We start from the raw sequence: 27,470 nt of genomic DNA on the forward strand, positions 1-27,470 counted from the left end.
TTACTAAATGATTTATCTGCTCAAGTACTAGTGTACTTGATGGACACAAACATCAGGAAAGTTTCAGTTAAATAAAGTGAGAAAACTCACGTCCTTCGACATATTCACAAACAAGAATCACTTCCGGAGTGCTCAGGATATTGAGGAACTTCACTGGAGGGAAAGAAGATAGTGGAGCACAAGTTAAGATGATATCAAAGAAATTCACCCAAGGGCAAAGACCTCTAAATAATATAATAAACATGTGAAACTAATTTGTGAATTTATTGGGACCCTTCCAATGAAAAGTAATCAAAAGGTGAACTTGGAGAGGTTGTAGCTGAAGGTGAGCGATGATTAAATCACCATTGATGATATTGTCTGTAAAGATGAGGGCAGCACCACTCAGCACTGTCCCATCACTCATAAGTACATCCATTATTCAAGCATGGGTGGGGGTGAGATGGTATGTATTGTCACATAGAAGGGGGAGGGATCCAATGTTAGACTGTGATAACCGTAGTGAGGTCCGTGTGTTTCAAGTAGGTTAGATTGCCATGCAACAGGACCGTTTTTTGTTCAAAATCAATATTCTAATGCAGAGACGTGTGTTTTATCACATCGTGTGTATTTTAGCTTGTACTAAGGCCTCAGTCACATTTGCTCTACGGCGAGGATACGGCGGCCGTACGCCCTCTGAATTGACAGAAACGTGCGGCGGCCGCAGAGTTTCTGCGGTGGCCTCAGGGTGGCCCTACGCCATTTGGCTATATTTTACAGGTCGTAAGGTCGCCTTGGAATTGTAACACGGAGTTATAACTTTTTTTCATTTCTACGTTCGCCGTAGCAATTCGACAAGGCGAAAAAAAAGACTGGTAAAAAAAAAAAAAAAATTAACCCATTCGTTACCGTCCGTCTGGCCGCACGTTCGCCTTAGGGCCCCCTGCGGTCGCCTTGCGGGCACCTTAAGGCTACCTTGCGTCTGCCTTGAAAATTCTATGGCTGCCGCAGGGCCCCCTTAAGGTCACCGTGCGACATCAAATCAAAGACCGTACGGCAACCCCACATTTTCGGTCTCCACAATTTCTAAGACCTAAGGCCGAAGTCACATTTGCTCTACGGCGAGGATACGGCGGCAGTACGCCCTCTGAATTGACAGAAACGTGCGCGGCCGCAGAGTTTCTGAGGTGGCCTCAGGGTGGCCCTACACTGTATGGCTATATTTTACAGGCCGTAAGGTCGCCGTGGAATAACGCGGAGTTATAACTTTTTTCATTTCTACATTCGCCGTAGCAATTCGACAAGCCGAAAAAAAAAAAACTGGTAAAAAAAAATTAAAAAAATAACCCATTCGTTACTTCACTATAACCCATTCGGGCCCCCCTGCGTCTGCCTTGAAAATTCTATGGCCGCCGCAGGAACGCCCGAAGGTCACCGTGTGACATCAAATCATAGAACGTACGGCAACCCCACATTTATAAATACGCCGTGCAGCTCCCCGAAAAATAAAAACATATATGACTGCTACATTGTGTGACCGTGGAAATACTGCGGCCGCCGTATAATTGCTCGTGGCCGTAGATTTTGGAGACCCCACGGCCGCCGTGGCAAATGTGACCTCGGCCTAAGCAAAACAACACATTTTACACAGGAAAATGTATTCATGCAAAAACGGTCGAATTTGTCTCATGCAAGCATTTTTAACAACACATCAGCTTGTCCTGGTCCCGTTTTTAGTTCCAAATAACGATACATGTACAAAACACCTGTTTTTCATCAAATAGTGTGTATTTTAGCTTGTACTAAGCAAAACGCATTTTACACAAGAAAACTTATTCATTCAAACGTGACGCTGAGGAGGCAGCGTATGTAATTTATAGACAGGGTAGCCATCAATAATGCATGCATAAAAATCTCTTGTTATAAGCGGGGCTCGGTAAGGACTTCCCATCGCTGAGGCACAGGTGCCACGTGTGTGAAAGGCCAATTACAATCAATCGGGCCATTGTGTGCCAGCCATGGTGGCACAGTGGGCTGTAGCACCTGAAAGAAGAGATGTGGAGATATTTTTATTGTGGCCGCCCCCATGAGAAAGACTCCGCCCAGGAGGAAGAAGAGAACGGAGGTGTGACCGCAGAGTCCATGTGAGAGGACAAAGAGAGGCTTGTGAGGGCAAGAGAGTCAGTGAACCCCATGCAAGAGATAGAGAGAGGACACAAGGCAGTCCACGAGTGTGCAAGAGTGGAGACTGGAGAGGACACCAAGAGAGACTGCTGTGCAAGGAAGATGGAGACCTCACTTAGAGGATAAGCCGCATGTGGTTTGTACCCAAGCTGGATCACCCTGTGTTTTGGAGGGCCAGAGATAAAAGGACAAAGGGCCACGTGGCCAAGTGGAAGAACAACTCATCACTTTCCCTACTCGTGGATGTTTTTGACTTCGTCTGGGGACCATTGCGACTGACTCTCGGTCATGCACCTAATCTTTAAAGTGGACACCATTGTATTGAGTCCTGCGTTTACTTTGCGCATCGTAAAGAGAAGGGAAGTCCCTGCATGATTTTTGTCATGTGAAAGTGATATCTGTGGTGCCTCGTGGGTAGTATATGAGCTTTGATTTCTCCATTGAATACAAGTTTTCATATTCCATTCTCCTTCTTGTGTCTTCTTGACTTGTTTGGTTTGCTTCATTATTATAGCGTCTGGTCGACCCTCTTCCCTGTGCTTTGTATAAAACTCCCAGTATAAAAAAAAAACAAGAAAAAGAGCAATCAGAGATTGCAGACCCTCGCCAGGACTGTTTTTGTGTGGTGTATTTTGTATGGCGTTTGTGTGATAGTGTGTTATATAATTAAGAGACAATTAGAACAGCCATTTTATAACCGCTGGCAGTGATGGCCAGGTACAAGACGTCCCACTTTGATCGGACGCATGTCCCTGACACATGACTTTTTTATTATTATTATTATCCATTATTCAATTGAATTTAGAATGGGAATAAAATTAATTCAATTCAAATCAAATGGAAGACCAAATAGGTACAGTCCTGCATTGGGGTAATCAAATGGAACCCAAGCCAAAAAAAAGCAAAGATTAAGTTGTCAGGAGGAAACTGCATATTATTTACACTTCAGCTGCTACTCCTCTACCATCAAACCCATCCAGACAAAGCCAAGTGAGCCTTATTCAAAAAATACAAAAAGGACCCATGTCACAAAAATAAATAATTCTAGCTGCCAGACTATGTGTCCGATTAAGTTGAAATTTAAAACCTGCATTGCCCATCATGACTAGACCATAAATTTGAAGTTTCACGTCGATTGATTAAGTGGTTCCAGAGAAAATATGATATAATATTTTTCTTCAATCCAATATGGCTGCCAAACCATGTGACCGATCAATTATTCATTAACACACTTGTACACCCATTGCTTGGGAAACACTTGCGTGAGGTTTCCCCTAGATTTGTCCAGCCATTGTAGAGAAGATTTTTATAGGTTTTAGCTTAAATCAAATATGGCTGCCAAATAATGTGACAAATGACATCATGTGTGAACCTTTTGTTCCACATGGACAGTTGGTCATTCGTGTAAAGTTTCACATCAATCTGTTCAGCTACTTGAATGAAGAAGATTTTTGAACGTTTAAAATATATTGTTACGGATTTCCGCCCGCCGGCGTGCGAACGACCGCGTCTAACCAATAGCGGCCGCTTCGCCCACCGAACGGACAATCCAGTCGCGGCTTTCCGGATCAACGCCGAAAACCAGCCACGGGTGTGTTTTCAACCACACCACAACCTTCTCCGTACCCTACCCGCGCTACAGGGTCAATCGCCGAATTGTCAATATACCTAATTAATCGCGCGGGTAGATTACCGAGAGATTGTACCTCAACGGGACCGCTTGGAAACAAGCCGCTTAAGCAGCCCGCTTCCTTTTGGGATAACCGAGCGGGGTATTATCGCGCAGTCCCGTTGGACCCGATCACTTTACCGGCTATTTAAAAACCAACTATATTCCGAGTGCAAGATGGCAGCTCAACTAAGGAAAAGACGCAACGAACAGGGTACATTTAAACAAGCACATTTATTTAATACAAGGCAATGCAATTGATGGGGATGATGCAGTGGGGGAAGGGGAGAAGGAGAGCAAGAGCAAACAAAAGCCTACAGCCGATTACTATAATTATTATTCACAAGCACTTATGCAGTTTTACTTAGAGACGGTGCCACAAACACACACACAAACACCCAGAAGAAAATGAAAGGAAAACGGGACCGGGTGGTGAGCTCCACGAGCCCGTGTCGTTCATGATCCGACCCAGAGCGACCACCGAGCTCCCTCCAGCTCTCTCCTCTCCTCAGCACGCCTCCCCCGAGACTCACGGACTCCAAGCTCCACGCGAGACTGCGAGAGCCAGCCCCCACAACCACGACCCAGCCACGAACGGCCACAACCACTCCGACGACTCGGACCACTCTTTTCTTGTCACAACGGTGATGACTCTCCCACTCTTCTTCTCAGTGCTCGCGTTCTTCTGCTTTATATTCAAGCCCCGCCCCTTTTCAACTCCCGCCCTTCCTTCCAGAACACACGGGAAACTTCCAGAAGGAAGCGTTTTCCCGCCAAATTAGGAACGCGCGCCGCCGCGGTAGTTGTCTTGGTTCTTCTCTTTGTCCCTCGCAGGGTGAAATCCACTGCGGAGACGCCATTCGTTCGGGGGAGGGGGGAACGGGGGCCGCCTGCTTTCCCTCAACGAAGGCCAGGCCTCTGGCAACCGTGTGCCGAGGTAGAAAACGCGGTGGTGGTTGAGGCGGCATGGTTGTTGTGGTTTCTGGTTGAGGAGATCATGGTTGGTGGTTGAGGTGATCGTGGTTGTTGTAATGGTGGCGTGGTTGGCATTGTGTGGTGGTCGTGAAGGTGGTGTGGTAGTGTGCTTGTGGTTAATGTGGTTGTGTGAAGGCGGTGGTGGAGAAGGTGGTTGTGTGAAGGCGGTTGTGAGAGCGTTATTGGTGGTGGAGGTGGTTTTTGTGAACGGTTGGTCCAAAATAACGATAGTAAAAGAAAAACACTATCTCAAAGATCACAGCCCTGATCACACGAATAAATCCCATCAGACAACGGTGGGGAAATCTATCTGAACACAGACTTATCGGCATAACTGATCTAAGGACCTATATGGTGCTCTGCGAATTTCCACAGCCGTAACAATATATATATATATATATATATATATATATATATATATATATATATATATATATATATATATATATATATATATATATATATATATATATATATATATATATATATATATATATATATATATTGTTGCGGATTCGCGCCCGCCGGCGTGCGAACGGCCACGTAACTCGAATCGCGGCACGTCGCCCACCGGACGGACAATCCAGTCGTGACCCTCTCGGACTAACGCCGGGAACTAGTCACGGGTGGACCTTTCGGTCTCACCGCGATCGTGCCAATCGGCCCCCGCGTGGGATAGGGTTGCTTCCTTGCCAAATTCGACCTACCTAAGTACCCACACGGAGGGTAGACCGGGCGATCGCACCTCGCCGCAGGTCGACTTCGGACACAGGCCACTTTAAGCGACCCGTTCCGTACTATCGGGATAACCGAGCGGTGTTATTCGTCGGCCTCGACGGTTCGATTAATTATCGGGCGTTTTAGCCCACGACCAACCCTTTACGTGAAGCAAGATGGAGATTCAATAGAGGAAAAGACGAAGCGAAGCGGGAAAACAGTTCAACAATAAGCACATTTATTTCACGATGAACGGAAAGCACACATATACAATTCCACCAAAAGCACATGTAAAAGAAGAAGACAATGCAATATTACACAAAAAGCAAATGCAACAATGCAGATCTAACCGACTACCGGGCACACGGCAACACTTATACAATTTTACTTCACAGACGGCGCCGACAACACATATTCCCAAAGCAAAAGAAAAGAGAACCACCCTCCAGGATGAGGCGGGCCTGGGGCCGAGACCGGGTCGGGCCTACCCGTCTGATGATGAGACGCGAAGTGGCGGTGGTGCCTCAACTCCGCGGGCCTCGCGGACAGTGTCTGGTAGGGGGTGGGAAAGGGGCCCCCTTTGTCGCACTATCTCAGCGCGGGGGGGAAACAGGAGGGGGTTGCTGATGCTCGGGGGAAGGAGGATATCACCCTGTCTCGGGTCCTGCGGCGAGCGTCTCCTCCTCGACCTCGGTCGCGTTGCTGGCCTCTCCCTGTGCAGCTCCCGGCACCGACGCGAGCACCCCCTCGTCCGTCTTCGCCGTCGCCACCTCTCCACAGCTCCGTCTACTCGCCCTCTCCGTCTCCTCTCTTGGCTCGTCCCAACTCTTCACTCTTGACTTCTCCCACTTCTTTCCAGCTCCACCGACGACTCTCTTGAACTCCGCACAACTTTTTTACTGACGAACGCAGCCGTTTATATAAGCCCCGTGGCTTCGATCTTTCACCCTTGACCCTCTGCCTCCGACCTTTCACCTCTCTAACTGGCTCCCCATTGGCCCGAGGAAAAGTGGGCGTGAATGCTTTTTGATCCATGTATTTGCATATAGCGACCGCCCTCCAACGCCCTGGAGGCGGGGCCAAATCGCCCCTCGCTCACCGATTGGACGGAACAAAAGTGGGCGTGAGTCGTTTTTGATCCGTTTTTCTTCGGAAAGTCTGTGATGTCTCTGAATACGCTGCTCGGTGCGCGCCCTGCACGAGTCCAGTATCGGTGCCCACGAGTGGCGAGAGATGGTGTGGATGCGATGGTGGCGAGTTGTGACGGTAAAGGTCGTGGCGGTTGTGGTGAAGCGGCGTTGTGGTTGCTGGTTGTTGTTGTGAAGCGGCGTTGTGGTTGGTGGTTGTTGTTGTGAAGTGGCGTTGTGGTTGGTGGTTGTTGTTGTGAAGCGGCGTTGTGGTTGGTGGTTGTTGTTGTGAAGCGGCGTTGTGGTTGGTGGTTGTTGTGTGATGGCTGTTGATGACGTGGTTGGTGGTGGTAATAATGGCGGCTGGTCCAAAATAAAGATAGTAAAAGAAAAACGGCTATCCTGAAGAGTCGCAGCCCGCATGAATGACATTTATTCCCTCTAGACAACGGGTTTGGGCCTAACTACACATATACTTACCGAGATATCTCACCTAAGGGACCTGAATGGTGGTTTGTGAATTTCGTCAACCACAACACTACCCCCTCCCCTTTTTACAGACTCGTCCCGAGTCGTCAAATTTTCGTGTGCCATCATGTGTAGTTTTCCCCTAGTACATTTTACCAACGGATCCCTGAGTGCGACATTCATGGTATTCGTGTCCCCAAAATAAATAACCTAAGGGCTGAGTAACTACCTAAACAAACTCACTCACACGGACGACTCAAATAAAATTGCGGCGCTAAGACAGACATGCCGGGGGCGCACTCATATGTACAGTACATCTTACCTTAACTTACAAATTTTACACTAAACCATGGCCCAGGATCAATGAACTCTGCAAAAAGAAAGCAGTTAGCAGGGAGCCAGGCTGCTCGCATGCAGTCTCTGGCTCAAAACAATGCAGGTGACAGGGAACGTGGCCGGCTGCTCACACGCAGTCCAAGGCCTTCCTTTTTGAACTGAACGCAGTGAACCACAACGGTGCATGGGCTGCACAACGCAGTCTCCGTGCCAGCTCAAGTGGCACACGCAATGAACACACGAATGGATGGATGAATGGTTTGAACTGAACGCAGTGAACCACAACGGTGCATGGGCTGCACAAATGCAGTCTCCGTGCCAGCTCAAGTGGCACACGCAATGAACACAACGAATGGATGGATGAACACAAACACGGTGCACGGGCCGCCACTGCAGGCCCGTGTTGTAGCTGCCAACGGGGCAGTTCTCGCAGCTTGCAAACTGTTGCCTTGCGGATCCTGGTGCACATGGAAATGAACAGGGGGGGCAAAGCAAAAATTGAACGGGGCTGGTGAACATGGGCAGTGGGCATGGCAAAGGCAGCAGGCAAACACAGCCCGCAGAAGAAGGCCGTTGCAGGCAAACACAGCCGGCAGATGAACTGGCCAGCACAGGCCTTGAAGTACCACTGTTGCAGATGATCCGGCCGGCACAGGCCTTGCAGCAACACAACAGCTGCCGATGAAGTGGGCCGGCACAGGCCTTGAAGAAAAACAGCCAGCCGGCAGATGAAGTGGGCCGGCACAGGCCTTGCAGTAACACAGCCAGCAGATGAAGCTGGGCAGCCTTTGCCGTTCAGTGGAGGTTGGTGGAGGGAGTGCGGTGGTGCTGGCCACTTGGAAGGCGGGCTCGGACCTACCTACCTGTCTCCCTCCCACCTATCGCCTTTGCCTGTCGCTGTACATACCCACTCCCTTAATTTGTCAAACCCCAATTTAGCCCCAACTTATTATTATTATTATTATTATTTTTTTACTTCCCCACTATAAATCGTCCCCTAACCCCCTGTACTGTCCTTGTTCGGCTAACCTATCCTGTCACCTAGCCTACTCCCAACCCCTACATTCCCTTCCCGGAGGGGAATAAGGGAGAGCTAGCGTCCTGTGTCGAGGCCCAACGAAGCCTCAGAATGGCCTCCCCAGAGTTCGGCGATCTATAACACGAAGTGGGTCCAGCGGCCCACAACTAGAGCGAGGGGATGGATGGTGCGGAGGGGTACACTTCCTAATCTACCCTAACCATTTAACTGTTAAACTACCCTGGGGCTTTCAACAAGCGCCTCTCGCTTAAACTATTGGTTCTAACAACCCAGATTCCCAATTGCCTGTGTTGGTGTCCTCACAATTTCGGGCCTCGCCCCCCAATTTTCTCTCCGTGCCCTCACACGGTCTCATGGCTGGGACACGTGGCTCCCTTTGGCAGGCACGACCCTCTGCCGATTCTCCGACGATGGCACCCCCGGGCACTACACTGCCTCCGAGCCTACCAGCTCCCTAACACCGGGGAGTGCCCCCCATGGCACCTCCCCTGAAACGCACACGTGGCAGGCTGGCTTCCCAGGCCCCTTTTCGAGGGTCACCCGTGCCCACAACACTGCCCACGCGGCTAATGGCGCCCCGGGCCCCCGCACCAAGCAGGCGCACCCGTGCCCACTACGCTATCCCGGCCCCCCATGGGCCCTTGGCCTACCACAGCCGACTAGCCTGGTGCCCGGGGTACCCACTCAGCGATACTCACCTTTCGCAGCCACGCTCCCAGCCCGTCAACAGGGCTCCTGCACCCCTCCAAACGGGTTTCGAGCCTACACTCCCACCAACAACAAAACGACCTCCATTTTGTAAATTTGACTAACCCCCTAACTCACTCTACACTGACCCCGGGGTCCCTTGGGCAGGAGTCACTCCTCCCCCCAATCACTCATCGCACCATGCATTCCCCATTCACTCCATTCACACAGAGCCGTTGGCCTCACTCACTCATCATGTACTCACCTCACAACTCTTCAACACACTCACGCTGAACTCTGCCATCCTTCTAACTACATCCCCTAACTAACTCGTGCTCCCACGTCGTCCCTTACACTAAAGCACGTTCCTTTTAACACTACGTAGCTAAACTACGTCAACTCTACACATCCACAAGTCTGTCACTGTCTCCAAAATAATCCCATACTCCATTTTCCCAACCTAAATCTCGCTACAATCCCTCTAACTAATCCATTCCACGGACTCCATGAGGACTTACCCCTGCCCCATGAAGTCGGTCTAACTAAGCTAACCCTTCCCCCTAACTAGTTTCCATCCTGTGCCCCGGTCAAGGGGGTCTTCCACCCCTTGCCCAGGAATCCTGTGCACCCGAAAGTGAGGCTTGCTGTTTTTTTTTGTTTTTTTTTTCCATGCGCAGCACCAGCGCGGCAACTCGCGCACTTTGCACCTGCCCGTGACGTCATGCAGCTGCATGTGTACCTCATCCCTCCTTGGATTGGCCAAATCGCCCCTCGCTCACCGATTGGACGGAACAAAAGTGGGCGTGAGTCGTTTTTGATCCGTTTTACTTCGGAAAGTTTGTGATGTCTCTGAATACGCTGCTCGGTGCGCGCCCTGCACGAGTCCAGTATCAGTGCCCACGAGTGGCGCGAGATGGTGTGGATGCGATGGTGGCGAGTTGTGACGGTAAAGGTCGTGGCGGTTGTGGTGAAGCGGCGTTGTGGTTGCTGGTTGTTGTTGTGAAGCGGCGTTGTGGTTGGTGGTTGTTGTTGTGAAGCGGCGTTGTGGTTGGTGGTTGTTGTTGTGAAGCGGCGTTGTGGTTGGTGGTTGTTGTGTGATGGCTGTTGAGACGTGGTTGGTGGTGGTAATAATGGCGGCTGGTCCAAAATAAAGATAGTAAAAGAAAAACGGCTATCCTGAAGAGTCACAGCCCGCATGAATGACATTTATTCCCTCTAGACAACGGGTTTGGGCCTAACTACACATATACTTACCGAGATATCTCACCTAAGGGACCTGAATGGTGGTTTGTGAATTTTGTCAACCACAACAACATATATATATATATATATATATATATATATATATATATATATATATATATATATATATATATATATATATATATATACATATATAGATATATTGTTACGGCTGTGGCAATTCGCATTGCACCATAAAGGGCCCGAAGGTGAGATATCTCGTTAGCCCAAACCCGTTGTATAGAGGGAATTTATGTGATCCATTCGGGCTGCGATCGTTTGAGTTAGGCGTTTTTCTTTTTCTATCTTTTATTTCAAACACACAACATTTCAACAACCACGCCATCCCCATCACAGCGCCACCCACACTGCTACCACATCTTCGCCACTCGCCATTCAACAGGCTCCGTGCAGTTACGATCTCCAGGGAGGAACAAACAAAAACCAACATGATCGGTGGGCTTTTCCCGCCTGTTTTTCGGGTCTGACTTCCCCGCGCTTTGGAGTGGAGGAAGAGCGATGCAGGTCAAAGGTCAGAGGTCATGTAAAGGTGGGGCCTCTTTTTGGGGGAATAATTCTCTGGCTCCGAGCCAAAAACTGACTCCCTCGGCCCCCGGACGGAGCGGGGTGGAGGGAAAGCGTGAGGGAATGCGCTTTTCGGGAACCCTCTTGAAGGAAGGTGGAGCCGAGAACGGCGCGGGGCGAAGCGCGGAGCCCTGGGCGATAAAAGACGGACACGGGCGGGCGCAAGGAGCGCTTTTTCTTCCTCTTCGTCTTGGCTGGTGGTTCAGTTGGTTTTTGTGGAGAGTTGGTCTTCAGGAAGAGGTTCTGTGCCCGCGCTTTGGCGAGCGGCCCTGTCACGAAGGCACGGACGGGAGACGCGGTGGCACCCGTTGCGAGGTGGGCCTGTGCGTCCGGACGGGGAGTTCCGGAGAGGGTTCGCCGGCCGCAAGAGAGGTCAGGGCCGGGCGCGACCACGCTGACGGTCGCGGAAGAGGGACTCACCAGCCAAAGGGAAGTCGCGACTTCTTTCTTTCTTTTCTTTGGGGTTTTTGTATGGATCTTGTGGCGCCGTGTCTCGTAAAGTAGAACTGTTTAAGTGTTGCCATGTGTACGCGTATTCGGTTGTAGCTCTGCATCGTTTCTTTTGTTTTAATTGCTTTATGTGCATTTTGATTGTGTATTGCTGTAAATACGTGCCTTACGTGCTTGTCTGTGTGTGCGTGTGAATAAAATGCTTGCTTGTTGAACTGTGCCCGTTTCGCTTTGTCTTTTCTCTATTGACCCTCCATCTTGCATCATGGAAAGGGGTTCGTAGTGGGTGAAACATCCCAGTAATTAATCGGAACCGTCAAGGCCGACGATAACACCGCTCGGTTATCACTGTAGCATGGAACGGACCGCTTAAGCGGTTCGTGTCCGGAGTCGGCCTGTGGCGTGTTACGATCGCCCGGTCGACCATCCGCGCAGGTACTTAGGTAGATCGAATTTGGCGAGCAACCCTATCCTGCGCGGGTAGGCAATTTGCACGGTCGTGGTGGGGTTAAACTCCCACCCGTGACTACCTCCCGGCGCTGTTCCGAGAGGGTCACGACGAAATTGTCCGTCCGGTGGGCGACATGCCGCGATTCGAGTGACGCGGACGTCCGCACGCCGGCGGGCGCGAATTCGCAACAATATATATACATATATATATATATATATATATATATATATATATATATATATATATATATATATATATATATATATATATATACATACACACACATATACATGGCTGCCGAATCACGTGACCGACATCATCATTAATTTTTTTTTTTGTGGACCCTTTTATCCTGAGATTACCCTCAAAGATTTTTATACTGATCGGATGTGGCATTCTACATATGCAATTATGATGTCATAATGAGGGCACCCATGATGTCATTTTAAAAAAAATCTCACTCATTCCCCATGAGGAGTACTTATCGTGTTGCAAGTTTCAATTTTTTCCTTTGTGCAGTTTCAGAGATACATTTAGAGAAAACATTATTTAATATTTTCTTCATTCCCATATGGCTGCCTAACCATGTGACCCATCAATTATTCCTGAACAACATGTACACCCAAGACTTGCGGAACATTTGTGAGAAGTTTCCCTTCGAACTATCCAGCCATTCTGGAGAAGAAGATGTATTTTTTTATTTCGGGGTAAATCCAATATGGCTTGTTGTACCTCGTTGGAAAGGGAAGCATGATCCCTAAGACTGCAACAACTACCGAGGGGTGACGCTGCTCTCAGTGCTGGGCAAGGTCTTTACTCGGATAATTCTTGATCGGGTTCGCCACCATCTGCTTGAGCACCAGTGTCCAGAACGTCCAGAAGGTGGTGGGCTTTTGACAGGAATCAGAAGTGAAGACCCGCTGGGCCGGTTACTTTGAGTGGCCGTACCAGGTTGATACAACAGCTGTTGAGCTGGATGTCAGGGGTGTTACTATCCCAATTGCTGACCCTCCAATAAACTGTGATCCACCTTTGTTTGTGGAAACACATGCTGTGGTGAACCTTTTGAAATGGGGTAAAGTTCCTGGGATCTGTGGCATCCATGCTGAACTTCTGAAGGCTGGTGGAAATGCTGTACACATATCGTTGCATGCAGTTCTGTGCTCTGCTTGGAACACAGGCATCATCCCAACTGACTGGAAGAGGGGCTTTGTTGTCCCTCTCTCGAAAGGGAAGGGTGAGCGCCAGGACTGTAACTACCGAGGGGTGACACTGCTCTCAGTGCTGGGAAAGGTCTTTGCTCGGATAATCCTTGATAGGGTTCACCACAATCTGCTTGAGCACCAGCGTCCAGAGCAGTCAGGCTTTACACCAAAGAGGTCAATGAATAGACCGTATCCTTGCTCTTCGGGTCCTCACCGAACCCAGAGGAGAGTTTCGGCAGGGGCTGCTTGCAACTATGATTTTGATTCACTTTTTAAAAACTGAATAGTTTGGAGAAAATTCGAAATTAATGCCAGAGAAGCACAATTTGTAACTTTTGTAAAAACTGCGATAAGTTTGAGTGAAATCCACACTTACAGATGTTTGGATGCTTTAAATTAACCATCACGATAGCTTCCTCCATGAGCTGCAAAAAAAGAAGCAAAAGTAATGATTTAGCGAACAATATCATTTAATAAACGATAGAAAGGTTAACTTCCTCTTTAACTATAACCACAAAATTATAACTCACACCCACAAAGACTGAATAGCCTCAGCCGGGGGACACCATTCGCCATCACAGAGAAAGATCGAAACGGAATTAGTGCAGCACTTTAAACACCATTATCTCCACATTCACACAAACTTACTGCTGATTGCCTAGACTTCTTCACACAAAACTTCAAAGCAGCCTGAAAGAGACAAGACAGAAGGTCATATTATAACATCTCAGTTACAATGTGGGAAAATGAGGAAAAAAAACCCAATACTGATGCATCGAGATATATACAATGATTACATGTTTTACACAGTATTTGAGGCTCATGTAGGAGCAAAGCAAAAGAAACCGACAGCTTTACAGAGACGGAGGGTGAAAGCAGAACAGGCAGACAAATACATGGACATACTACAAGTTGAGTGCAAGAATGGAAGGTAGAAGTAAAAAAGAAAAGCACAAAGTGAGAGGAAGGGGCTCAGTGAAGGTAGAGATCAAAAATGGGAGGTGGTGGAGGGGGGATTCAGGAGCGGGGGGAGGGGGAAGAGGCAGGGAAGCATTCGGGGATGATGGACGGTAATGTTGAAAGACTGGAGGGGAATACCATGAAGCAACAGGATGAGTCTGCTCAAAATTCAATTTGATAGAAGTTGGTCATTCATTCATTCATTCATTCATATGCAGACAGTTTAGAGAGATAAGCTTCGACAGATTAACCTAATCTAGATAGCTTAGAAACGAGTATGTATTCCTGTAAACTATCTTAGTAATCTTACCAACACCCTCCATGTTGCTAATTGGGTAATATTTGATAAGTGGGAGGGTCCTACAGGTCATGCCAAACAGTCAGACAACACATGGTATAAATGTTGGGAAGAAGCCCTCGCAGCCTTGACTTTTCCGAAAGATCATTTTGCCAATTATTTTCCAAAAATTACACTTTATTTATCCATTGTCATCACAGCTGTGATGGAAACTTTTACAGCAATAATGTGGGGCCTGAAAGTCTAAAGAAATAGCATCTTTCATCGAAACAAATAAAAGACAAATTCAGATGCTGGAGACTCTCCCCATCCCATTGTACTCATTATGCTTTGTGTCCCTCTACTCTGCTGTCCATGTTTCCTTGCTTTCCACTGTGTTTTTTTCTCTTCTTTTCTGAATTGTTCTGTTTTCTAGCACTCCCACGAGCTGTGTTCTAACTCCAAGAAAACGAAAGGAAGAGACAGGAAGTATTCCACAAGCATGTACCTTTTCTGAAGTGGTGATGTTTCTTGCTTTATAAACAATTCCCTGGCCTCCTTCTCCAAGTTTATTGATAATCTTCCAGTGCGTATTCTAATAATAAAGGCACAAACATCGAACTTCACAACAGTGCTTTTGGATTATAAGAGAAATAATGAAGCTGTGTTCAAATGATTATTTCACATCAACTACAAAAAGGAATCTCATTTGAACAAAAAATGATTAAATAATTTGTATTATACATAAATATGTTGGTAATTCAATGTCTTGCTTACCACAAGCTGCTTTTTCCTTCTTTCATCCTCATTGGTTTCGCTTAAATCCTCCACACTATTGTCCTCTTCCTCCACCTCACCACTCTCATCTGCATCCTCATCCTTCACGTTTGTATGCTTTATAATAACCTCATCAGCACACTTCACTTCTTTCATGCCCCCATTTTCAATAACACTGAGACAAAATGCTGGAAAGATGAGATGAAATCCGCATTAAACAGATATTGTGACAGACATATATATATGAATCGTAAGAATAAGACAATGTTCAATGTGTACACTGGAAATTATGTGAGTTTCATAAATTACAGTTTTGTTCTTCTTTGCCAGTAAATTCTTCGCCTCCCATGTCACCGAGTAAGGATGGGTCAAGGGCTCGAACAACATGTAAGATTGCCCCCAAGTAATTCACAAGACGGTTGGTTAGACCTGACATGATTGGAATTGATGAAAGCAGAAATTTGTTTTTTGTTCAGGGTGCCTGCGATAACTTTTGAACTATTCGTGAAATACACCGAATAATCTTTAACGTCCCCCAACTCGTGCTATCAGCAGAGACCCAGCACAACGTCCACCAAAGGGACCAATCAGTTGTGACTAAACACTCAACGTGCGAAGTACCCATCCAAGTTTATGAAACACGGATGGAATCGACAAGACGTCAATGAAGCTATGCTAACCGCTGGAGGTAGTGCTGAGAATCTGACATTTCGGGCATTCATCCTTCATCAGAGCAGAATGGCTGACACAAATCTACGATGGTCTTCATGAGGACAACTGTTCTTTATTCGACAAGCACAGACATTAGGATGAGAATCAAACCAAACTGGACAGTGAAGAGGTAAATTAGTATCTGCACCACCCTATCAAATACAGGTATAAACTAGAAGGGCACTCGGGAGAGCGCATAACTCCGCCAGGCTGATTAGTTTACGTTTTGTAACCCACTGATAGGCCAGATCTGGATTCTTACCTGAACTAAAATTTAATCAGATAGTTATTGTCACCAAACCAACTTATCCACTAAGGTTTGTCTGAATCTGTACATAACTTTCTGAGGTATCCTGCTATTTGTCGTTTTTTGGCCTGATCTCTCAATGGTGAAGAATCACTTTAAAATTCTCAGATCCAGTTTCCAATTCAGATCTTCACCAAAATCAAATCATTTTATCTGTAACCCAAGCTCTCCACCAAATTTTGGCCAAATCCGTCCACAACTTTTTGAGATATTTTGTTCACAAACAGACAGAGATAGGGGTGACAACATAACCTCCATCCACTTACGGTGGCAGAAATAACAGTGAGAAAAATCAATTTACAAATGGGGAAATATGTTCGGAAAAGGATAAAGGTATATGCTTAATTATGGAAAAACAAACCACAAACAAGCATCTCACAGTGTTGGACAGCAAGAAAGAAGACAAATTTAAGTTTTCAATGGATATGAAAAGGTTTCATATTTCTGAATCAGACAAAACAGTGCCTGTATATTATAAAAACCATGTTTTGCTCGATCTCAGAATATTTCATTTCATTCTTCTCACATTATATGATGGAATAAGCTGCCTTAGAGAAGGCTCATCAAAGACCAATCAAAATGGCTCCACAACATGTTTGAATTATGAGGAGGGTTTAGAAGGAAAAAAAAATCAAGAAAAAGGCTGTTATATTAGAGACAATAAGATTAAAAAAATATGTTGAAAACAAAATATTGTCTGGTGGCCTGAAAGCCTCCATTGTGATTGTGACCCACTTTCTCTCAAGCCTATTGATCTGCAACTTCACAGTCTGCACTCGAGACTCACCTTTTCGAGTAGCAAGCCACCTCTCTATTGTCTCGGTACTCACATATTCACGTACAAACTCATCCAGCACACAAGGGTGTGAGAGGAGGTAAGCCTTCAGCTTTTCATCTGTGAGAAACACACAAAAAGGAGCAATTTTGGAACATTATAACAATTATAGACATGCACATAATAAACTAGAGAGTTCAAAGAACACATTACTTCATGTAGTGTTGAAGTGTATACTTTAATTGAAATAAAATTATGATTCAAAAAAATTCCGGAAGGTTTGCGCTGCCGAAGTAGTCTTATACATCACCTTACTTAACATGTCCAAGTCCTGCAAAACTGGAGGTTTTTGGAAGTGACACGAAGGCGATTTGTGTTCTTCAGTGTTCAAGTATATTGGTGTGTGAATGATCTTAAAAGGTTAATGTTTAGTAGAATGATGGTTATTTCTGAGCATTTGTTGAGACAAGCATGACATACTATTTGTGCAGTACATAATTGTTGCAAATGTACAGTGAGATGTTTGTTTTCCCTACCCTCCTGTTTTGTCCTCCCCATTAAAACTTCTGGCGATACGTTTTTCAGACTATTTTCCTCTGTTTACATGTCTTTGCAAAGCAGTCGAGAGCATTGCAACTCCAGCCATGAGAGTGTGCAAGTGTGGTGAATCTGCACTTAAAGAGACAGCCAGTAGCCTCTCTGCAGGGGCTAATGTATGGGATGAATTTGCTTTGAAGAAGTCTGCAGTTAGCAGAACCGTGAGAGCTCGTGCGGGTCAGCACGGAACTTATCAGTTGATCTCGTATATGGTTCCATTAACGGCTATTTGGAAAGACAGCGGGCGATTTAGAGATCTGTTGGCGACGCAGCTTACACATTGTGTTTTTTTTTTTTCAAAATGGCCACCAGCTTTGGCCACCACCAAAATGGCCACCAAAATGGCCACCACCCGACATGCAAGTTTTTTTTGCCTCCCACCCCCTCCCCCTTTCCTCAAAAAAATGACGAGTCATGAAACAGACATGTCAGTTTTCTCCCCAAACAAATACGGCATGGATCATGCACCTGACACGTCACTGACACACTCAGGTCAGGTCAGGTCAGAGATGGGAGTATGCGCCGGAGCAGTGCATCGCTTCATCCACTTTCCGCCGGTACTCCAGGGGCCTCCGTCTGGCCATCCCCCAGGCAGATGCCTGGCCCATCCCAAGCTCCCCGAGATGCCGATCAACCTGCCACAACCACGAGGCATGTGGTCGGCCCATTGGCATCCTCCACTCATGAGGCTCACTCGCTGAGAGCATCTGGTGAGCAGGATCAGCGTGAGGAAAATGAGCCACATGTCCATACAGCTGCAGTAGAGGCACATGGCTACGCAGGTAAGAAATCTCCTTTGAGTCTCTCAGCAACCGCTCGTTGGACATAAAGTCCGACCAGCGGAAGCCAAGGATTATCCGAAAAGATCTGGTACCAAAGGAATTAAGTTGTCGTCTCAGATCCCTGGTCAGAGTCGAAGTCTTACATCCGTAAAGCAAGACCGGAAGCACCAAGGACCTGAAGAATCGGACTCTCATCGTCCTGCACAGGTACCGGAAGCACCACACCCCATGATCCAGTGAATCCATGACTCCCCAAGCCCAACACAGACATCAATTGATCTCTGGCTCACAACCAGCAGAGATGTGAATATCACTGCCAAGGTAAGTGAATCTCTGTAACCTCAACATCCTCGCCATAAACAGGTACAGACAAGATAGCAGCATCGAAGATGTCATTGAAAGCCTGGATCTTAGTTTTGACCCAGGAAACCCATAATCTCAGCACCTCGAGGGCCCCCAAAAGGATATCTAGAGTCTCCACAAAGATGATTGCATCATCTACTAAATCAAGGTCAGAGATCTTGACATTCCGAAAAGATGCACCGCAGCTTGATCTCTCTGACATTCTCCCCAGAATCGAGTCCAGACAAGTGCTGAAAAGTGTGTGCACCAGTACACACCCCTGACAAACTCCAGTAACAATTCGAAATAAGTCAGAGATGGTATCACCACATCTCACAGCACTCTCAGCACCAGAGTATAGTTCAGACATCAGATTGATCAGTTTTGGTGGCACCCCACGAAGACCTGAATCCTCCAGAGGGCATCCCAATTTACTGAGTCGAACACTTTGCAGACATCAACATAGGCTGCAAGCAGCCCCTGCCAAGACTCTTGTCGGTGTTCACTGAGGACTTGAAGAGCAAGGATACGGTCAATCATTGACTTTTTGGTGTAAAGCCTGACTGCTCTGGATGCTGGTGCTCAAGCAGATGGTGGAGAACCCTATCAATAATTATCCGAGCAAAGACCTTGCCCAGCACTGAGAGCAGTGTCACCCCTCGGTAGTTACAGTCCTGGCGCTCACCCTTCCCTTTCGAGAGAGGGACAACAAAGCCCCTCTTCCAGTCAGTTGGGATGATGCCTGTGTTCCAAGCAGAGCACAGAACTGCATGCAACGACATGAGTACAGCATTTCCACCAGCCTTCAGAAGTTCAGCAGCATGGATACCACAGATCCCAGGAACTTTACCCCATTTCAAAAGGTTCACCACAGCATGTGTTTCCACAAACAAAGGTGGATCACAGTTTATTGGAGGGTCAGCAATTGGGATAATAACACCCCTGACATCCAACTCAACAGATGATGGATCAGCCTGGTACAGCCACTCAAAGTAACCGGCCTAGCGGGCCTTCACTTTGGGCTCCTCTGTCAAAAGCCCACCACTCTCTGCTCTAACTGCAGTATATTGAGGGATGTGTTTGGAGGAACACAGTGTGCAATTTCCCCTGTAAGCAGGATGAGAATCACTTCACCACAGGTGATGCTCTATCCCCTCACAGATATCTCACACATCGGCCTCCTTGTCTACCCTTAGAGCCTATACAGTTTTTGGTGTCAGCTTATTGTACACAGCAACAGCAACTCCTTGGGGCATGGTAACCATCAAAGTAACCAGACCAAAGGTAAGTGTCACCACCCCCCACAATCTTGCCGCAATCCGTTCTCCGAAACTCAGAGAGTGCTGCAATACCGATGCCCAAATGCTTGAGCTCAGATGATAACAGAGATAGGTTGTCATCCTATCCTAGGGCGAGGACATTCCAGGCACCCACCCAAAGGGATCACCTCAGGTTAACCCAAGGAGACACGTATGTTTTTACACAATCCGCAATGTTAAATTATAAAGGGTTTTCTCTCTCATGGAAATTTCCACCACAGTAATTTTGCGATTACAATTCAAAACCTTCTTCTTATTCTCCATGCTTAGCCATGAAGTCACACCCAGGAGAATGCAACATTCATACAATTTAACTCAAATGGTGAGTAATTTTCGATTTTCACACAAATATTCCTCGTCGGTGCATTCTTGGTGGTTGCAGTAAAACAAACGGAGATGATTTCATGCTATACCAATGACCAAATGACCCTGTTTGCCAGAAATTGGATGGCACAGACATGACACGATGGCACAGTTAGCCTTTCCATCATGTCTCGTAGGTAAATGGGACAAGATGTGTTGCGTAGGGCTTTTAGATAGGCCTTCCATCCCTTATTCTTATTTTATTATTTTCATTTTATTTCACACACGAACTCTGCCATGCATGTATGCAAACCATGGGCTGGACAGTGACGTCATGAACAGTGACTGCAGCATCCCCGTTCAAACTGCATGCCATTTCCCCATTCAAACAGCACCTCATTAACTCACGGATGCCTCACCTCAGACCCTCACCACGATGCCACAACACTGACCATGATTGCTGCATTGCCTCCTAAAAATCCCCACAACAACCTACGCTTGACCTATTCACCACAAATGCCACAACTACTTCCAACACCTTCAACCTCATCACCACAAATCACCTCAACCACTCCCAACGCTCCAACATCTTTACCGCAGACACAACAGCGTTTCTCCCACCTCACTGTAACCACCACAACTGCCATAAGCTCCCTGGAAGCTCACAACAGTCATTGGGGATGTTGGGGAACAGGAAACATCGCGGGTGCCAGTGAGCCAGAATACTTTGGCGTCTAACTCAAAGTGAAAATGTGCGCTGGGAATCATTCGGCGACGTCTGGATAGCTCTGGCGGTCAACTAATAGCTTTTAGTTGGAGTCCAGAGCACATTCGTGGCAGAAAAGCGCTCCCGAAAACCCGTGCCCCACAGAAATTATGGAGCTCCGTTGCATGCCAGAGACTGCAAACATCCAAACCCATTTTCAGCTCCGAATTCTGACTGGACGGGGCTACTTCTCGGGGTGGTCTCTACGCACCAATGGGGATGCGAGAAAATGCTGAAAGAGCCTCGTGATCCATTCTTTAGCTCCTCTTTCACTCCGGGCTCTATAAAAAGAAAGCGAATCAAGGTTCATTGATGTTTTAGTCCTGGGTCTTTTGTCCTTTGTTCAGGTCTTTTCCAAGCAAAGCATTGTCATCTTGCTGAACGAGAACTGACCTGAGAGGGCAGCGCGATGACAAGCCAGGCAGACAGCGCCGAGTCATTACCGGGTCGACGCTCGGCTCCCACAGCGTTCTACAGTCATCATCATTAACAATACATTTTCAGATTTTCTTACGTACACACCATTTAGCTATCTCTCACGCATCTTTCTCTCCCATCTGATTGTCTTGTCCACTGTAGATGAATCGTCAAAAGAGCATTACCGATTCACACCTCTTCAAACTTCATCTTTTGCATCACACTGCACCACATTTTGCACCTCTCACTCACGCACTGTAGACACCCCCATTTTTCTTCCCTCCGAAGCGATTGGGTTGCTTAGGTCTGTCAACTGCACCAGGTACAACAAGGTCATTCACACCTCAACTGCTTCTCCTCTCTTTGGCTATCTTTAATTTCCTTAGGTGTGTGTCTGATGGCACCTGTAATATGCATAATATAAGTTAAGATTGCAGCAGTTTATAGCGGGTTAATTCTGCTCTGTGTCCTCTTTTTGTACATAATTGCATTTCTCTTGCGACACGCACAAATCCTTGCTGTCCCCTGCTGTACATTTTGATGAATAAACCCTTCACTGTACACATGACATTTCCTCGCCCTCACTTGGAATAAATTGCTTGTGTTATAAATGAACCCAGCCCACTCAGTATTTTCCTTCGTTGGTCCAACATGGTCTGCACATTAGCTTCACCGCGAAGTTCTACCCCAATAATTTGTTTTATTAGCCAGTGCATACATGGCAGATCCGCTCGGCTGCACCTAATACGGTAAGTTTAACGCAAGTATGCACCAAAGGCAATGACCCCACTTGGCACGGCCGTCCACACATAAGGTATCACGCGAAGTTGTGTCACCCTGCAGGATTGGCTCTATCATCAGGCGTTCGTGGTTGCCGAGCAACCCGCCAGCACGCGGAATTATCTGTGCCCGGCAGCCTCAGGATCGGTTGTTCGGGAGGAACCTGAATGCTTCGACTCGTGGTGAGACTCCATTCCCAAGTCCGCAACGATACATACATACATACATACATATATATATATATATATATATATATATATATATATATATATATATATATATATATATATATATATATATATATATATATATATATATATATATATATATATCTCCAAATACATATACATATATACACACATTTTTATACACATATACATTCATATATATATATATATATATATATATATATATATATATATATATATATATATATATGCAGGGCCGGATCTTCCAAAAGGCAACATAGGCCATTGGCCAAGGGCCCACCAGTAATGGGGCCCACCGGGGACTTGTGGGTTCTCTGATCGGCCAAGGAGTAGGATCGTAGGCCTTATATAGTCAGGTAAATCTACAACAAAAAATAGCCTTACCCCCAAAAAATTGATACAAAAGGTTTTTTAACTGTTTTGGGTAGGGTTTAACCTCCAAAATAATATACTAAAAATCTACTCAAATCCACCTACTGGAAAGGGCCTATTTTCAAGATGGCGTCCAAAATGGCCGCCGTGGGCTTAAATTGCCATAGAATGGGCACTAGGTGGCCTATATTTGCGATTTTTGTGTCAATTTCTATGTTTCGGAGGTAATGTTTCTATGTTTCTATGTTTCTACATGCTGTAACTGAATGTCTGCCAATATTTGCTGCAGCTGGCCATTACAACTACCTGAAGTCTTCTTACTTGTATCTTCAAGAAATGACAGAGCGAGAACAGAATCATCCAGATGTCTTCCGCAAGTTTACAGATGGATTCTATGTCATCCGACGGAGTAATAAGTTCTGGGCGGGTCTAAGCCCTGATCTTGTCATCGAACAGACCTTGATGAGATCCCTGAAGAGCACTGGTGGCCTAACACGCGGAAGTGGGATGGGTGAAGAACAATGGTCTCTATGGACAATGTCAATGCCGGTCATGTCGGAATATAACAGTGCGATGCAGGAATTCACTGATCTTTTGTACACGACTAGTGAACAACACAAGGAATCTAGTGGCGCAAGGATGGAAAGAGATGCTTCTGACCTAGCCAAAATCAGTTCAAAACTCAGTGAATGCTCTCCGTTTTCTCCAGATCCCTCACTAAGAAATGTTGTGACTGGAGTGGTGGCCGCGTCGGATGTGAATGTCCACGAGCATAAGTCTGTTGGAGAGAAGATTATGGAAAGTATGGTCAATAAACCCGCTTTCACATCTTCCTTCAAACGAAAAGACAGAGCCAAAACACTTGGAGATGTATCTTCAGTCAAACTTGGTCCAGACAGAGCAATTGACCCTGCTCTACTCTTTCAAAGATTTCTTGTTGTGTCAAAAACAGGAGACATTTCGTTGGAAGATGTCATGGGCTATGAGCTGAGCCCATTTCCCCCTGCCCTGTTTGAGGGTATAGGTATTTTCAGAAAGGCTGACAAACCTCAATTAGTTCAAGCTATCAGAGACCATTCTGCCAAAGTGTCAAATGATACCGTGTCTGACTCTGTTCCCCAAACTGAGCACTATGTTCTTGATGGTGGCTCCTTGCTGCATCGTTTGTCATGGACAGCCGGGGACAGTTTCAATGTGATAGCCAAGTCGTATGCTGACTTCACTATTCGTCACTATGGAAAAGCAACAGTCGTTTTTGATGGTTATGATGATGGACCATCTATTAAGGACAATACACACAAGCGCCGTGGCCATATTGTTCATCCTGAAGTCAGCTTCACACCTGGAACAGAATTCTCTGGCAAAAAGGATGAGTTCCTGTCCAGGAGCTCCAACAAGCAACAGCTCATCAACCTCATCAGTGAGGAAATGAAGAAAATTGGCTTGAACGTAATTCATGCACCAGGGGATGCCAATGTAGACATAGTAAAAGCGGCAGTGACATCGTCATACCAACAATCAACTACCCTGATTGGAGAAGACACAGATCTGTTGGTGCTATTATTGCATTATGCTAGTGTCGACAGCAAAGAACTGTATTTTCGTTCTGACAATTCATCCAGGAACTGGAAGGTGCACAATATCAACCAGCTGAAAGTATCATTGGGTGAAGAGCTCTGCCCACATCTTCTCTTCCTTCATGCCTTCACTGGGTGTGACTCGACATCTCGAGTATTTGGAATTGGAAAAAAGTCAGCATTTCAGAAACTGGCAAAGGGGGATTCAGCAATCAAGACTTGTGCAAACACCTTCCTTGTCCCCAACCAAACAAGAGACATGGTCGTGGAAAACGGCAACAATGCCATGAAAGTATTAATTGGAGGACATCCCTGTGATTCCCTTGCCAAGTTGCGATATAATGTCTTTGTGAAGAAACTGGCTTCAGCTAAGTCGTTTGTCACCCCAGAACGTCTGCCACCAACAGCGTCTTCAACAAGGTTTCACTCTCTGAGAGTATACTATCAGATTATGGTCTGGATGGGGAGGAACGGAAACTTGAAGGCAACAGACTGGGGTTGGAAACTGGAGGACAATAAACTAGTTCCAGTCATGTCAGACAAGGACGCTGCTCCAGAAAAGTTGTTGAAGATGATCCGATGCAACTGCACAACTGGCTGTAGAACAAGTCGCTGTAGCTGTAGGGGATACGGTCTGCCATGCCACAGCGTCTGCGGACCCTGTCAACTTGATACCTGCGAAAATCCTTTCAACAAGACAGTATCGGAGGACGAAGAGAAAGCATAGTTTATCTATGGTAAATGCTACTACAATGAACAAACTTTCGTTGATGTTTTCGATTTACGCTAACTTGAAGGCATTTTAATTGAAAGTACGTTGTAGAGGAAATGGTGATCATTGTGAGAGCCGATTAATTTATTACTTTCTAAATTACCAAAGCATATTTTTATTTATGTTATGCACAAGATGGTCAATTAATTCTGATCACTACACACGGGACAACTTTTCAGGTAGACACTATTTGAAGGATTGGGCATGACCTCCAAAACATAGGAATAAACACAAACACTACAAATGTAGTCCATTTATTGCCTGTTTTAAAACAAGTACACGCCCATGGTGGCCATTTGGGGGGGGGGGGCATTTTGGACGCCATCTTGGATTTAAGGCCTTACCATCACTAGTCAACTCTGAAAATGATATCAGGTGATTTGTTGACCTCCAAAGCATAGAAATCGACACATACATCACACAAGCACAGCATTTATTGACAATTTAGTAGCAAATTTATGCCCATGGTGGCCATTTTGGGGGGCCATTTTGGACGCCATCTTGAATTTAAGGCTTTTCCATCACTGATCAACTTTGAAAATGATATCAGTGGATTTGTTGACCGCCAACACATAGAAAGACACATATATCACACATGCACGGTATTTATTGACAATTTAGTAGCAATTTTATGCCCATGGCGGCCATTTTGGGGGCCATTTTGGACGCCATCTTGGATTTAAGGTTTTTCCCATCACTGATCAGCTTTGAAAATGGTTTCATTGGATTTGTTGACCTCCAAAACATAGGAATTGACACAAAAATCACAAATGTAGGCCAGTTATTGCACATTCTATGGAAATTTAAGCCCATGGTGGCCATTTTGGACACCATCTTGAAAATAGGCCCTTTCCGGTAGGTGGATTTGAGTAGATTTTTAGTATGTTATTTTGGAGGTCAAACCTACCCAAAACCGTTGAAAAACCTTTTGAATCAATTTTTTTGGGGTCAAACCACAAATTTACTCTACTAATAGTAAAACGAATAAAATAAAATAAGGTAACGAAAAATATAACAGTACATTTTAAAATGCCCGTTTCCCACTATCTATCTGTCTGTAGATTAGATACATTACATGTTGTATTTAGTGGACTTCATTGTTATAGTACGTGTGTTTTTGTGTTCTTATTTTGTGATATTGGTATCTCTTATACTAGACTTGGAAAAAAAATGAAAAATAAAAAGGAAAATGTCATTTTGAACTTCACATAGTTGTGCTTGCAAAATTTATTATGCTTCAGTTTCATTGTATTTTTCCATTATTCCGATGTGTAAGATGGACATGATATGGAACTTGATTTACTTTGATGTACTTGATATGGAACTAATTTGATTAAAAATTATTGATGTGTTACATTATGTTGTAATTCTTTTTTTACATTACAATCTATATATATATATATATATATATATTTCGGGATATATATATATATATATATTTCGGGATATATATATATATATATATATTTCGGGATATATATATATATATATATATATATATATATATATATATATATATATATATATATATATATATATATATATATATATATATATATATATATATATATATATATATATATATATATATATATATATATATATATCCCTGGTCCCTGGGTGTGCCTTTGTTCCATTTGACAGTAGAAACATACACACCAAATATGAAGCAGATTGGAGGATGTTTAGGGGTTCCTCAAGTTGGCACAATATTGTTGAAATTTGCCAAACTGTAATTGACAACTTGCCGTCGAATATGCACAACGCAGTACACTTCACAATTAATATGGTTGTTTGATATTTTCGAAAACCACAGCAGTCATATAGGATGAAAGAATAGTTTTTCCAAGGAGACCGAGATGAGCTTTTTGACATTGCAGTGCAAAATGCCCTCTCCATAATGGACATAATTGTGCCAACTTGAGGAACCCCTAAATATCATGGAATTTTGTTCATTTTTGACCTTTAAGTTCTTATGGGGTATTGGAACAAAGGCAAAATCAGGGAGCAGCAAAAATCAAACTTTCATTTTTTTGGAACACCCTAATATATATATATATATATATATATATATATATATATATATATATATATATATATATATATATATATATATACAGTAGTACCTCTACTTACGAATTTAATTCGTTCTGGGAGTAGTTTCGTAACCTGAAACCTTCGTAAGTAGAGACGCCTTTTGAATGTAAATGCGCTAATCCGTTCCAAGCCCCGCAAAATTCGGACATTTTTTTTTAATAAATCATAAAAATGCATCAGAACATGAAACAAATACATGTTAAAATTAGATTACCG

At 45.3% G+C, this 27,470-nt stretch overlaps 1 protein-coding gene across 1 annotated transcript in view; it reads right to left on the reverse strand.

Moving 5' to 3' along the window:
* Positions 1 to 27,470, reverse strand: part of LOC147012527 (uncharacterized) — a 202,139-nt gene that overhangs the window by 102,409 nt on the left and 72,260 nt on the right. Inside the window, exons 3-8 of the mRNA XM_085855737.1 lie at positions 16,934 to 17,041; positions 15,129 to 15,316; positions 14,860 to 14,946; positions 13,763 to 13,804; positions 13,491 to 13,539; positions 91 to 153 (exon numbers count right to left, since the gene is read on the reverse strand). Coding sequence (XP_085711863.1) covers positions 91 to 153; positions 13,491 to 13,539; positions 13,763 to 13,804; positions 14,860 to 14,946; positions 15,129 to 15,316; positions 16,934 to 17,041 — 537 coding nt within the window. The remainder of the gene's footprint in view (positions 1 to 90; positions 154 to 13,490; positions 13,540 to 13,762; positions 13,805 to 14,859; positions 14,947 to 15,128; positions 15,317 to 16,933; positions 17,042 to 27,470) is intronic.

This window comes from Eptatretus burgeri, chromosome 14 (assembly GCF_056783735.1).
Source record: "Eptatretus burgeri isolate ZD-2024b chromosome 14, Ebu_testis_v1, whole genome shotgun sequence".
Lineage (NCBI taxonomy): Eukaryota > Metazoa > Chordata > Myxini > Myxiniformes > Myxinidae > Eptatretus > Eptatretus burgeri.